At 50.3% G+C, this 14127-nt stretch overlaps 1 protein-coding gene across 5 annotated transcripts in view; it reads right to left on the bottom strand.

Moving 5' to 3' along the window:
* Positions 1 to 14127, bottom strand: part of Rasgef1c (RasGEF domain family, member 1C) — a 79055-nt gene that overhangs the window by 15871 nt on the left and 49057 nt on the right. For all 5 annotated transcript variants that reach the window (XM_030246404.1, XM_006534378.3, XM_030246405.1 and 2 more), the window contains 5 exons: positions 7137 to 7319; positions 6868 to 6990; positions 5616 to 5753; positions 3755 to 3955; positions 3125 to 3199 (listed from right to left, as the gene is read on the bottom strand). In XM_030246404.1, coding sequence (XP_030102264.1) covers positions 3125 to 3199; positions 3755 to 3955; positions 5616 to 5753; positions 6868 to 6990; positions 7137 to 7313 — 714 coding nt within the window. In that variant the 5' untranslated portion in view covers positions 7314 to 7319. The remainder of the gene's footprint in view (positions 1 to 3124; positions 3200 to 3754; positions 3956 to 5615; positions 5754 to 6867; positions 6991 to 7136; positions 7320 to 14127) is intronic.

Below are 14127 nucleotides of genomic sequence, written 5' to 3'. Positions count from 1 at the left end.
AATGAAAGTTACTCCTCTGAGAACACTCAGTCTCAGAGGTTTCTCTGGCAAAAGCAGATCCATGCTCCAGCAATAGGCAATTCCAGTCACACACAACAGTAAGACACACAACAGAGGAAAGAGTAAGAGGGGCTGTAAATAGTGTCAGGCAGAGGAGTAGCCATGCAGCCTCACTCATGAGTAATGGTGGCAGAATCTCAAAACAAAGCAGCACCCAGGACTCAGGGATACGGAGACACAGAGGTTTGTCCTGGTTTGCGTATTTCAGAATCGTAAGATAGATTCAACATTGATCTTTCAAAGCTAGTAAAAAACCGTCAGTAGTGTAGAGGAGAGCAACATGTGAGTTCTGTGACAATGCATTATTATGACAATATCTCTTACATCCAAGAGTTGGGAGCTTTTGCTAGACCTTACAACCAAGGCAGTAACACACCTTGAGCTCACTTAAGGCTGATTGGTGTCCTAAGGCTGATTGGTGTCCTGCTGTGTGCTCAGCCTGTCCGTTCCACCTACCTCTGGGAGAGCAATGTAACAACCATCTTTGTCTGAGATTTCCCACAGAAGCAGTTTTTGCAGCCTAAGCTTTAATCTTGAATTGTGTTTTTCTTCCATGCCCCTGGCCCAGAGCAATGCGTGGTGCCCTTGAATGTATGCTATGATAACCATTTGTTGAAAATAGCAAACAGGACAAAAGAGACCTTGTACAATAACTATCTGCCACCAGTTCTGGAAAGAGCACAAAGATAGACTGTCTGCAGGACCTCTTGTTATCTGGGAAGGTTGGAACGGGTAGCTTTACTCCATGTAAAACCGTTAAAGTATTTCTGTGAGGCAGTCATCGTGCCTTCCTCCTGTAAAGCTGTCTAATAGAGGAGAGCCAAGCCCTTTGTTAGGGACAGATTCACAAAGACAGCATTCAGGAAGGCACAGATTCAGACACATCTGACAGACGGACAGATTGCAGGCAGGACAGAAACCGTAAGCCACACAGAGACAGAAGACACATGGAGAAGGGTAGGAGAATTCATATCTGGGCTGGCTCTTGGCCAAAGTCCAAGAGGACACACGTGTTGGATCCTTTTCGTTAATGTGATGTCGATGCATATCGGCACATCTGAGACTATCTCTACTGCCTTTAATCTATGCGGGGCAATAGAACCAGAGAAAGAATCCGATGTGAGACCTCTTGACACATTAAGAAGCAAGGCACCTTTCTGATACTTGAAGAAATCCTCTAATAGCAAGCACTCTAGCACGGCCTGCTAAAAGTGGTCCTTTTAAAACTAGGAAAAGAAGGGTGTCATTTCTCAACACTTCTGCATAACATGGTCCTGGGGTGCAAGCTGATGCTATAAGTAAAATCAAGCAGGGGTTTCCTGCATTAAGTAACAGTCTTAGCACTTCAGAGACTTGGGGTATGGAGGGGGATCTATAGACTATTCCTGTCCTCTTATACCAGTGGAATTTCTATTTTATGCTGCCACAGAAGTAAAAATAAATATTATTTCAGGGGCTGGTGGGGTTGCTCAGTGGTTAAGAGCACTTGCTAGAAGCTCCCAGCACCACGTGGTGGCTCAGTTGCCTAGCATGCAAGAGGCTCTGGGTTAACCCCTAGCCTCCCCCTCCCCCAAAGTCCTAGTCAGTACTGTCAGTTACAGAATTGACATGCCAAAACAAAACAAAAACAAAACAAAACAAACAAACAAAAAAAAAAACCCTAAAACCTGCTGTCTTAAGAGCGAGCACCTGAACTGACCACTGGTTTTCACTGAATACTATTTTGACTTGAAGAATGACAGAGAAACTCCCATTGTTCAGACTTCAGCATTTGGCTGATCTTGCCTTGAAAATGAATAAGAAGCCCGTCACTTCCAAGAAAACAATTCACAGCATTTGTTGCCAATGAAGAAGTTCAAGCTTTCAAGAGAAAATTGGGAATTTACAAAGCCCTCACCCACCTCTGTGAGCTTGACAGCCTCAGGGTTTTCCTCAGATTTTCAACCCAACAGTGGGGAGATCTGCTCTACTCAGCGTCTCTGTGTTTTTTTAAAATGATGTATGGTGCTATAAGATCACATATTCAAGGTGTGTTACAGTCCAGTGGACATCACGGTGTATGGAAAGGTCACTGATATATTTTTGGATCTCGTGTTACAATGAATATTTAAAAATTAGCACTTGCACCTAACAAGAATATGGACAGGTATCTCATAAGAATGTCAAGTATTTCAAATTCTCAACTACATACCTGTGAGATTCGATCCCCCTCCCTTCCCTTCAGGGATTGGCACTAGAATGGACCTAGGGGGTTCCTGAGTGGGAGGAAATGGTTCTGCCCTTGAGCTCCAGCTCCTAGCCTGAAGACGCACATCTGCATAGTGGACGCAATTGTTCATCTGCCTAGTAAAGTCCTGTGATCTTTACCAAAAGTATGGGCGGCTTAAAAAGAGCAATTCCCATTACAGCATTTAATTTGCGCTCTCTCTCTCTCTCTCTCTCTCTCTCTCTCTCTCTCTCTCTCTTCTCTCTCTCTCTCTTTCTCTCTCTCTCTCTCTCTCTCTCTCTCTCTCTCTCTCTCTCTCTCAGGCGGGGCAATAAATGACAGATGCTTCCAGTTCTGACTGGATCTAGCCAATTGGTTAGATGCCCTCCTTCTGTGGCTGGGGCCCTAGGAGGAAAAATAAACTAGCTTTCAATGCTAGTGTGGCTCTACCCTCCCAATCTTTTCAAGCAATGAGCACCAGTCAGCACTTCCCATCATAGCCGCTAGAGGGCACCAGCGCCTGCCGAAATGCACAAGGAGGACCCTCAGGTCTGACCATGCTAGGTGCACCTTGTATCTTCTCTCTACCCTGCATTGAAGCCTGACTCAAGGTGACAGTGGGCTTCCCGACTCTCCCTCCACCCTGGTTGGGTGAGTGATCTGGTGGGTATGTCTAGCCAGTCCCCTGGGCTTTCTGGGACTCTTGTGCTGGACATCTGAGCTGGAAAGGCTGGATGCTCTCCATTCTGCTCCGGGCAGCATCAAGGCTTCCCCAGCTGATGTCCGTGAGATCTCCCACCTCGTGGCCACCACTGGGTAGAGGCCACTGTATTCTCAGCTCTCCCAAGAACCTTTTACCTTTGTGCCTGCCAGGGGGTCCTTGTTCACAAAAGCCTGGACAAACTCCTCGGGCCCAATGTGCCTTAGTCGCTCCTGCATGGGGAGGGGAGAAGAGTCAGAAAAGAAGGAGAGGCACACGTTGGGGAGGAGGCACACGCTGGGAGGCATCAAGGGCACAGTCAGGGGTGTGAGTGTGGCAGGGAGGTGCTGTCTTCCCTCTGGACCCCTTGTGTTTGGGGTGAGGTCAGCTCATTCCCTTTACCAGCACGAAGGAGGTCTCAGCTGCTGCTCTGGAAAACTGGGAGAGCAACCTCCCCCTACTTCCAGCCCTGTGTGTGTGTGTGTGTGTGTGTGTGTGTGTGTGTGTGTGTGTCCTAAATGGCAAGTTCCTTAGGTCTGAGAAGATCACACAGTGAATGGCATCAGAATGAGAGTCTGAACCCCATTCCTCTGTCCTCAGCCTAGACCCTTAGTTGCCACCTGCAGTCCTCCTGTCCCAGGCATAAGAATCCTGAGGGACCGCTCTAGAGTCTTCTGCAGGCATACATTGGACTTGGATGAGCTATGCTGGGCTATGCTGAGATCAGGAAAGACAGGTTAGGGGCAGTGTTTGCTATTCTAGTGGCTCTTTCCCTGGGTCCCACTCACCAGCTCCACGTGGGTCAGTTGCTGGGCCAGCGTGTAGGGGTCACTGCAGACACCCAGGAGCTCCCTGTGGATGGAGGCTGGAGGCTTGGTCCTGTAGGAGATGGGCTTGTCGGCTCCCACCAGGCTTTCTGGTCCCTGGCCAAGTGACGCCAATTTCTGGTGCAGAGTCTGCAGGAGCTGGTGTACCCTGCTCCCGTAGGTCTAGGGTTGGGGTGAGGGGAGAGGGCACTCAGGCCTGAAGACCCACATCCCAAACTCAACCCCAGCTGCAGGCTCCTGGGCTCCAAAGTGTGTGTGTGTGTGTGTTGACTGTGTGTGGTGTGTGTATGTGTGGTGTGTGTGGTATGTGTATGATGTGTCTGTGTGGTGTGTGGTGTGTGTGTCTGTGTGTGGTGTATGGGGTGTGTGTGTTGCCTCTGTGGATAAAGCCAGGTACCAGCAAATACCCTGGGATCATTAGTCAAGTGGTGGTTGGGGCTGAAGTGAAGGCCAGCTGGGGAGAAGGCTGTGGGTTACAGGTGGGGGCTGAGAAAATGCTTCAGGCAGAACATCTCTGGCTAAAATGTACCAGCTATTTCTGGGCTCAGGGGCAGAGAAGGTCGGGCAAACCAGCGAAGGAAGGAAGAGGAGGATGGGAAGGCACAGGGCAGACCCAGCCCTGGAAGACTGGCCTCTTACTGGCTCAAGTGGGAACCATCCTGGGGAGGAGCCCACTCTCCTGCCTCAGTTTCTGGCAATGCCACCTTCCTCACAGGACCCCAGCTAGAATGATGCTGTGATGCTGTGTGGGGCAGGAAGCGCCATCTTTGTTATAAGAACCCAGCCCATCTCTGGGCATGCAGGGTGCACTCAGTGAACGGTGCAAGGACAAACTCTCTCAGCATGGAGCTTGGAGGGCCAGCCTGCTTTGGACTGCCCCCTGAGCTGGGGGCAGGGACAAGAGGCTCCTAGGGGCACCCCCCACTCACAATGGGAAACCCGCCAGCTCTCCTTCAGAGACCATATTTCTGTCTTTTAAAAAAGATATTTCTTTTAATTAAAAACAAAAACAAATTAGATGCATATGTGTTTGTGTGCGTGCCGGTGCACACTTCAGTGCAGGGCCCTGGCAGGCACCAGGGCCCTGGAGCTTGAGCTACAGGTAAGCTGTGATGCTAGTGTGGATGCTGGGAACTGAACTCTGGTCCTTCTGGTCTTAACTGCTGAGCCATGTCAGTCCCAGAGACACGATTTCTAAAGAGAGATGCCATTAGCTTAGCTGGATTTATTGAGATGTCCACGTATCCCAAGAGTATCCCAAGAGTTTTGGCCTTTAACCCTGAGGGTCTTAGCCTGTGGCAACTATCACTCCTAGAGACATCTCTCCTTCTTATGCATCAAGGAGCTGGCTTGAGAGCTGGCCGAGGAGTGGCAGGCATTTGGGGAACTTGTTCTCTCTGCTGCACTTGTGGTTCATCTGTGGAACCCTCCTCCTGCCCCAAATTACAGGGCCTTGGCCATGAACACTGACTGCCAGCCTAGCTCTACACGGGAGCAGGCCTGTGGGAGGGAGGCCTGTGCAGGTGGCTTAGCGGGTTACAGAGCCACTGTCTGGCCACCAGTCCGTCTGAGCCCTTGAGTAGGTCTTCTTCACCTCCTAAGACCATTGCCAGGACAGAAGGGAAAGGTAGAGATACAGGGCCCTGGATTCCCACTTAGCTATGCAGCCTGTCTCCTCCACGGGCGCCAGAGGGCCCATTGAGGTATTTATACTATGCTGTGTGGGGAGAGAAGGGCCCAGAGGAAGCCGGAAACAGGCTCAGGTCCTGGGTGGGAAGGAAGGTACAGGAAGGGGAAGCGACTTCTACCCTGCCTGGCCCACCTCGTCACACGGGGAGATGCGGCCCACCACGTCTGTCAGGTGTCCAATGGTGGACTCCTCTTCAAAGTCCCGTGGGAAGGTCTCAGTCCACTCGGCTAACAACTGGAGCAATTTGGCACCAAACTTCCGGACTCGGGCCTGCAAGGGAAAGCAGAAGCAGGGGCCACTTGGTGGGGCTGTAGCGAGCCTCTCACTGAGCGGGCTCTGCCCATCACCGGCCCTTGCAGTAGTTGTGGTAAGCCTCAGGCTACCTGTGCCCTGCAGCAAGGAGAGAACAACAGAGCAGTGGGTGGGAGGGGAGTCGCCTTGGCTCTGCTCACACACAGGATGGAGGTGAGACAGACATACATTTTGAGACCAGGTCCATCTCATTTCTACCACCGACAGCATCCCTGGCCTCTCCCTTTCCTAGGGTCAGGGTATCTTAGTTTTCGCATGGGGCTCCTCCTCTCTCCCCAGAGAGACAAGCCCTGCTGATTGACTCAGGGATGGAACTATACGAATCCTGGCCAATCAGATCTCGGGATTCTAAGGCATCACGTGACTGCACGCGGACGAGCATGTGACCTAAGCTTGATCAATGAAATCCCAACCTTTTACCTTGAAAGGTCTTCCCGCGTAACTGAGAAGTTAGATGGTCACCCTGACAAGGAGGCCACCTACCACTGTGCAGGAGAATCAGCTGGCACAAGGGGGGGCCTGTGGTCCCAGATAAAACCAGGCGGGGAGCGTCAGAGTAGGAAAACCCATGTCCTGTTGGGTCATTTGGGCTCCTCAAAGAGAAGTACCTACTGCTGGGCGGGCTCGTGAGTCAGCCATGGCCTTTCGCTTGGGCCAGTTGAAGCTGGGTTTCTGTACCCGAAAGCCTGACTGACGCAGGCATAGAAAATTGTAAGTTACAGGATCAGGCAGGGCGAGGAGAAAGGGTCTGCGGAGGCATAGCATAGAGAAGCCATCCTCATACAGAAAAGGAATGCAACTGAAAAGAAATTGTGCAGAGGCATGGGGCTATCCCAGGCTACCGGTGGTAAGGGCCCTAAAGAGTAGGTTCTGGAGACTCAGGTCTAGCTTTAATAGATCTCACAGGACTTTGGAAAAAGGCACAGGGGTAAGGGTGGCCTATTCTTGCAGGTTCTGGGCCTCAGTTAAGTTAGAAGCTTAATAGGTGCCTTTTCCAGAGGATGGAGTAACCACTGCCTCCCTCAAAAGCTGACGCTGTGAGGTCAGAGCCGCGCCCTGCCCAGGTCCTCACCTTGTCCAGCACCGGCTTGTCCAGCTGTTGCTGCTCTATGCACAGGTGACACACCCGAGCCAGGAGCTCTCGGGGCTCGATGAAGAGACGAGAGCTCAGCAGGAAGGTGAAGATGTAGGCTTTCTGGTGAGGATACCACACAAACTCATCAGCGCACAGAGGATGTGTCATCAGCCTGACCCGACTCCCAGGCAGGAGGCCATTCCCAGCCCTGTCACCTGTGCCGTGCTCTCCTGCCCCTTCCCCATGCCAGGCGGCGGCTCACCCACCTCGGGATAGTAATCGGCTGTGGGCACGAGGTGTTGGATCAGGGTGTCCAAAGAGGCTGAGGATGGAGCTCCGTCCAGGAGGGGCTGCCCGGCCTGCTCTCCTTCTGTGGATTCTGTGGGAGGCGGGCTGAGGCTGCCTGGGGTGACCATGTCGGAGGCAGTCAGTGTCCGGGGCATGCCTGCCTGCAATGGCAAGAAACAGTTGGGGGTAACTAAGTGGGAGCCCACTGATTCTCTGGGTTCTAGGCTGGAGAACTATGCCTCTGACTGTCCACACTTTTGTTCAGTGATCACATCGTGAGAGGCTGCCAGTGTCCCCCACTTCACAGCCCAACACCCATTCTCCATTTTCTTATAGCCTCCCCAGTTCTTCTCCCAGGAATAATCTCTTCTTTACTGTTTCTCCGGAACCATCTCTCCCCGGAAAACACACCCTTAATAGTTGGTTACCCCTCCACTTCTCTCTATCTTTATAATTCAGGCTGGCCTGCAACTCACAGTAATCCCCCTGCTTCAGAGTTTTCCGCTCGCTGCCTGCACTCTAGAGGTGAGCTACCAAGGGCAGGAAAAGTTGTTTGTCCAAGTCCTTAATAGCCACCATCTTGCCCCAGCTACTGGCCACAAAAAACTCAGGATTGAACCTGATCCAGATTAGGGGTTCAGGAACAATCCCAGAGCTTCCTTGACACTTGGAAGCTATTGTTCCCCTGAGGTCCCATTGACTAGACTGGAGAATGTAAACTCGACATTGTTGGTTCATCTCAGCATTGTGAGGAGCTAGGAAAGCAGGCATACTCCTTTTGGAGGGGTTGACTGCCTGTGCACAATACCTGTGGCCTCTATGGCTGAGCCAACATCCCAGCTCGCTTTGCTATTTCATTTTGAAGCAGGGTCTTGCTAAGTTACCCAAGTTGGCTTTGTATGTTCTCTGTAGTCTAGGCAGGCCTTTAACTTATTATGGTCCTCGTGCATTAGCCTACAGAGTAGCTCCAAATTCACATCTGACCCCTAGTGGGCATCAGTGGGTGATGAGCCACTGTGAGCCCTATTGTAGGCCTTGGGGCTTCTGTCAGTTGGTGGTGTAGCTAAGGACCCTCTGTGGGCATTTCAGTGTTCTCCCTATGTAGGCCTTCTCTAGACCAATGCTGAGCTCTTCCATGGCCTGGCCAGCAGAGGGCGTATGCGCATTTTAACAGAGAGCCCGTGCTTCATGCCATTTCTTCCACACATGCCTGTAGGTCTGTGGATGTTGAACGAATTCCAGCCTAGACAGTCAGGTCACCCCATTTTCTCAAACACAGAATCTTATGGGCTCACCCCCTGAAAGACTCTGGCTTTGCCTGCCTTTTCTGTCCTCCAGTGACCCTTACCTAGAGACAGAAAGACAGGAGGCCGGAGCCCACTCAGAGATGAGGGGGACTTCTCCAGAGGGCTGTCCACAGTCTGTGGTGTGGGAGGTGCTGGGATGGGGTTACAGAATTAGCGAGTGCTTAGTCAGTCCGTGTGGATGGCAACCTGGACAGCCCTGACCTTGGTGACAGTCACAGCTTAATTTTACCTCCCTAGCAATCTCCAACACTCAATTTTCAGTTCTGAAAACACAAATTTCACAGACCACCTCTTGCTCATCTGTGTGGGGAAGCCGGTGCAGATGAAGATGGGGGGGTGTGGAGGGGGATCCTGAAGGCTTTCAGTGGAGAGGGTGGCCATCTCTGGAGACAGCAGGTGCTAGCTCTGTCTCATGCCTGGGGCTCAGCACCTGGTTCTAACTTCACATGCCAAAATATGTGCTTTCCAAAGTTCCCCTCTCCTGTGTAATGCCTCCCACCTCTTCACTATGCAGCCCATCCTGGATTCCAGTCCAATTTTCTCCCAGATTGGCCAGTGACAGCGTGGAGGTGACACTGAAACCCTCTGTGGGGAAGGACAGTGGTCTGCCAGGTGGTGGGAGAATCACAGAGGGACAATTCACAAGTCAATCAAGGAACCTCTCAGAACATCCCTAGGCTTGGCTCAGCCCTAGGCACTTGATGCCGGGTCCTTAGGGGTGGGTGGCTAGATCCCTAAGCTTATGCTATGAGCTGAAGGGATGTCCTACAGAGGTGACCTGAGAGGGGACGGGCTGCCAAGTAGGAGCATGGGGAGGTCACTGACTTGAGGACTGAGGGAAGGAATGAGACTGTGGAAAAGCAAGCCTGTCATGGGACCAACAAGGGGAAGGTGGGGTGATTGTGAAAGAGTGTGCTTGGATGTCTGGGGCCAGGTGCCTCAGGTCCTAAGTGACAAAGTGGTGGATGAGGGTGAGCACAGATGAGCACATCAAGCAAGCGTTCATGTGTGGAGACACACATCTTTCCAGGAAGCACACGGAGGCCCCAGGCCAGGCACCCATGTCCTTTCCTGTAAGTATGAATGACTGTTGGATCAGTCTCTTATCTGTCACCCAATAGCTTCTTCACACAAATGCAGTATGAGCATTTATTTTCCCGTTTCTTTATTACACATAAAACAGCGTAGCCCCCACGCTGCCCCGTTCTGGGTGCTTGTCATTAGCACTACATCTCAGAAGCAGGCCAGGGTTTGTTTCATCTTTTGCCTAAAATATTTTGTTAATTTAACTTTTAAGACCATCTTATTCACTGTTTGTGTGTCTAGGAGTAATTTCTTAAAGTCGGCGGCGAAGCAGCCTAAATGTCCGTCAGTGGATGACTACATAAACAAGACTAGATATGTGTGAAGAAATCGTATTCTACTTAAAAGGAGGAGACAATCCCGCTATGTCTTTCAGCATGGAGAAGTACTGAGGACGCTGAGTTAGGGGCAGAGGCCAGTTAGAAAAAAGACAAAAGCTGGCCTGGGGAGATAGAGAGAGACAGAGCGTGTGCTTCTCCTGTAACTCCGGCTGGAAGGAATTCCATGCTCTCTTTTGGTCTCCAGGGGTCCCTGCACTCTCCCTCCTGCTCTCTTTCTCTCCTCCCCTCCCTTCCTCCCTCCTTCCCTCCCTCGAACTGTCTGAATTTCTCTCTTGGCCTTTTTGGTGGCATGCGTCAGCAGGCTTCACTAGTGCTGTAACAAATTCCTAAGATAGTCAATGCATCAAGATAAACAGTTTATTTCGGCTTACTGTTCTCAAGCTTCTTTTTGGTCAGTGACCGGCTGGTCTCATTGCTTCGGGCCAGTGGAGGCGGCACCATGATAGGGCACTTAGTAGGAAAAAACAAAACAAAGCAAAGCAAAGCAAAGCAAAGCAAAGCAAAGCAAAAGAAACACCACCTCACTGGCCTTAGCTGGTAAGTGAAAGAGATGAAGGGCAAGAACTCAGCCACCATAGTCCTCTTCGAGGGCATGGCCTCAGTGATCCGAAAAGCTCTCACTACGTTCTGCCTCTTAAAGGTTCACCACTTTTCACCAAGTTTTGATGCACGGGCTTCTGGAGGAGCATCAAGACCCTAACTAGAGTGAGACCAGGTATACGTTACTTGGATCATCGCTGTGATTAAATACCCTGAGAAACACAGCTTATGGGAGAAAGGGTTCATTTGGTCATGGGCAGAGAAGTCATGGTGGCTGGAGCTAGAGGCATCCAGTCACATTGCACCCATAGTGACAAAGCAGAGTAATAAAGGCTCTCCTTTTTTATGCAACCCAGAACCCGAGCTTAGGTACGCCCTGTGCTGATTCCTTCTGGGGTAATCGTCCCCACCTTAACCCAGTCAAAGTAACCTCACGGGCATGGCTGGAGGCTAACCTAATCAAGATAATTAATTCCTCATAAAGGCAATCAGCATTAACCATCACAGTCCACAAAATAGATGAGATCTATACGATATAAGGCTGCCTGTGTGTCTTTCATTCAGGAACCTAGAACACTGGGGCCGGTGTCCAGGAACAAGCACCTGAGATTAGAACTATCAATCAGCTACAGCAATGAAGCCTTACACTGCCAAGTCCATTCTGGGCCTTGTCCCGGCAAGTGCCCTTGTTTTCGCCCTAGCAGAAAAGCTGTCGGTCACCTATCGTCATGTGGATTTCACCGTGTTGAGGTCACTGCTTCCTGGTGTGTTGGGTGTTTTGGTCGTGAACAGTGTTCAACTTTGCCAATTCTTGTTCTGCACTGAGATGACTGTGCATGTGTGCTTTCCTGTGAGTGTGCATTGCACCACGTTTCAGTAGAACTATCCTTGCATTCCACCCATGGGTCCCACTTAGCTCCATTGTAGAATCCTGTTTAATGTGCTGCGAAATGTGATTTGATAGTTTTTTGTTGTTGCTGCTGCTGCTGAGGACTTTTGCGTCGATGTTTCTGAAGAAGTATTACCCTATAATTTTCCTTTAGTGTGGGTGTTGTGACTGTTAAGCATCCACAAATCCCCAAAGACCACCAAGGAGTTGATTCACCAAAGATGCAATCACACTAGGGTCTCTTTTATTCAAATTTGAGCTCCAGGTCACAGCTGACGCTGACACAGCAGGATGACGGGAGGGCGAAGCCCCGAGCCCAGTTTTAAGCAAGCATTTATAGAGGCAAGCAAACAAGCAAGGGGCGGGGGATGTTCTAGCCTGGCACACATCTGGTTGGAGGGCCATTATGGAATTTTGTTGCCCTTTAAAATAATTGGCTGTGCTGGGAGCTTAACTTAACTTCTGCTTTCCTCCTGGTTGGTGGTTATCAGGTGCAGGCTTGTCTGAGAGTAACCTGGAAACTTAGTACTGGGGCAGGCTTGTTACTTAACTCAAGTTCAACCTTAGGTCAGCTTCTCTAAGACGGAGTCTGAACCTGAGAGCAGGTCTGGTCTCTCGGTAGGGTCCGTGGATCAGACCAAATGCTTGTCAGATAGTGTGAGCTAGGACACCTCCCCCACTTCAGTTATTGGTAAAAGTTTGAAGGGATTTATATTAACTCTTCACACACTTAACAGCGAAGTCTTGCACTTTTCTCTGTTGGTGGCTTCTGATTACTAATGGATCTCTAAACTAGTCTCAGGGCTTCCTCACATCTTCATTTCTTTGTAATTTGGATGCCATAACTTTTGTGTTTCTAGAAATTTCCATTCATTTACCTAGCTTATTCAATTTCTTGGCATATAATTGAGCGTGACATTATGACCACCCTCTCAACAGCTGCAGCACTGGTTCTGTTCCGTTGTACTTCCTTTTCTTCAGGACTTTTGGGAGCTCTTGGAAGAGGTGTGAGTCCCAGGTTTCTCTCAGGGCCTAGAGCAAGTCTGTTGTTTGGGCAGGTGCCTGGAGTTGGTATCTAGGGTCTCAGCCAGCTCAGGGCACCGGTAAAGTGGCTAATCTGCTGGGCTGCTTCTTCAGGAACAAGGAACAACCGGTGCCCTTAGGGCTTGAAGCCACGCACACAGGGCTCTTTCCACGGGTCTAGATAAAGAACTTGCTCTACCTACTCCAGACAGGTTCTGACCGCCAGAGGTTTCAGTAAGAAACAAAGTCTGTTTCTCACTGATGACGTGGAAACCTAAGGGTTCTTTGGAAAGTCGGTTGGATGGTGTTTTGCTGAGACAAACATGGGAAGGAACGTTTAGCTGAAGTGGGCACAGGTAAAAGACCAAGGCAGACTCGTGAAGGAAAGTTTAGCTAAAGCAGACACAGGTAAAAGGATGTTCTGCTAAAACAAGCACGTGAAAGGGCATGTGATAAAAGATTCCTTGCTAACAACACGCATGTATTGGTCCTCCTTACACTGCATACTTGAACTGCACTTGTTAGGACTGCATAGAGAAAAACACATCAAGAAACAGCTGGTGGTGTGCTGCAGTTTCTTGCCACTTCTGAGGACTCAGGCTGATTGACAAAGTGATGTCAACTAAAGCAGACACACATGCTGAGGCAAGATCTGTGGAGGACACATGACATTTGGACGGTATAAATAGGACTTGACAGACAGTGGCTGAGGCTGAACTTGGCTTGCTTATAGAGCTAGCGGTACAACGTTTGTGGCTCTTCTGTCTTCACTGATCTTCACTTCACCTGAGAGAGGCACAGCTGAGAACTTCTGTCCTGGTCCCTCCTGCTGACTCGAGCCGAGGTTGAGGTCTGGCTGTCTCTACTGGGTAGTGTCACCACTGCTGACTCCTGTTTGCTATCCTGACTCTACAAAACTGGGCTGCTGGTGTATCCCTAAAGTGTTTGGGAGTGGATCGAGTTGCTGCTGCTGACCTGTGAACTGAACTGCCGATTTCCAGACAACACAGATGGGAGTTGCTCCAAAAACCCTTTCTAAACACTCCTCCCCCACCCCATCCCCGTATCCTCTCTTTCCCACTACCTCTGGTGAGTGGTTGGCTAAAAGAGGGGTTAAAATGTTTAAAAACCATCATTAAAAATAAGGTTTAAAAAGTTTACGTTTACACATTCACATAAACCTTAAAGGGCAAGGTTCTTTCATTAGATGGTCTCTCACTTCACAGTAACAAACGTAGGCCCTAGGTGGTAACTGAGCAGACAAGGTCACCCGTGGGACACTTGTGGCCTTCCCTGCATCCCTGGCTCCCAACTCGAGACCAAGCTCTTGTCCTTGACCCTGTGAAGTGGGACTTGATAAACATTGAGTTGAGGACAGATGTGGCTTAAATATTCAGCAGGGCACAGAGTCTGGAGGCCGAGGAAGGCCTGCCCTAACATGAGGGATCCTCAGGACAGCCCAGCCTTCCAGGATTAAGGATACCCCTGAGCACGGCCTGCTGGATTCAGCTGATGGAGAGAGACTCCAGTGTCCAGCCCTGTCCTCCCCTTGCACAGGAGCAATGTGGGTGGCTAGAGGAAGCCACTCTATGCAGACTTTGACCATGCCATATCATTTCTAGCTTTTCCAGTCTTGTCTAGCTAGCCTCTAGGGTCCCCATCTTCTGCCTTGGCAAAAATTGGGATTGAGGCATGTCTCATTTCACCAGAAGGACTCCTGTCTGTTCTCTGTAGCCTGGAGGATGCTGTGGCCTCTCGTAGGCCTAAGGCTTCCCCAGGTTGAGAA

This window comes from Mus musculus, chromosome 11 (genome assembly GCF_000001635.26).
Source record: "Mus musculus strain C57BL/6J chromosome 11, GRCm38.p6 C57BL/6J".
NCBI classification, from domain to species: Eukaryota; Metazoa; Chordata; class Mammalia; order Rodentia; family Muridae; genus Mus; species Mus musculus.
Note: the sequence above shows the minus strand (reverse complement) of the source record. Positions and strands in the feature narration are given on the sequence as shown.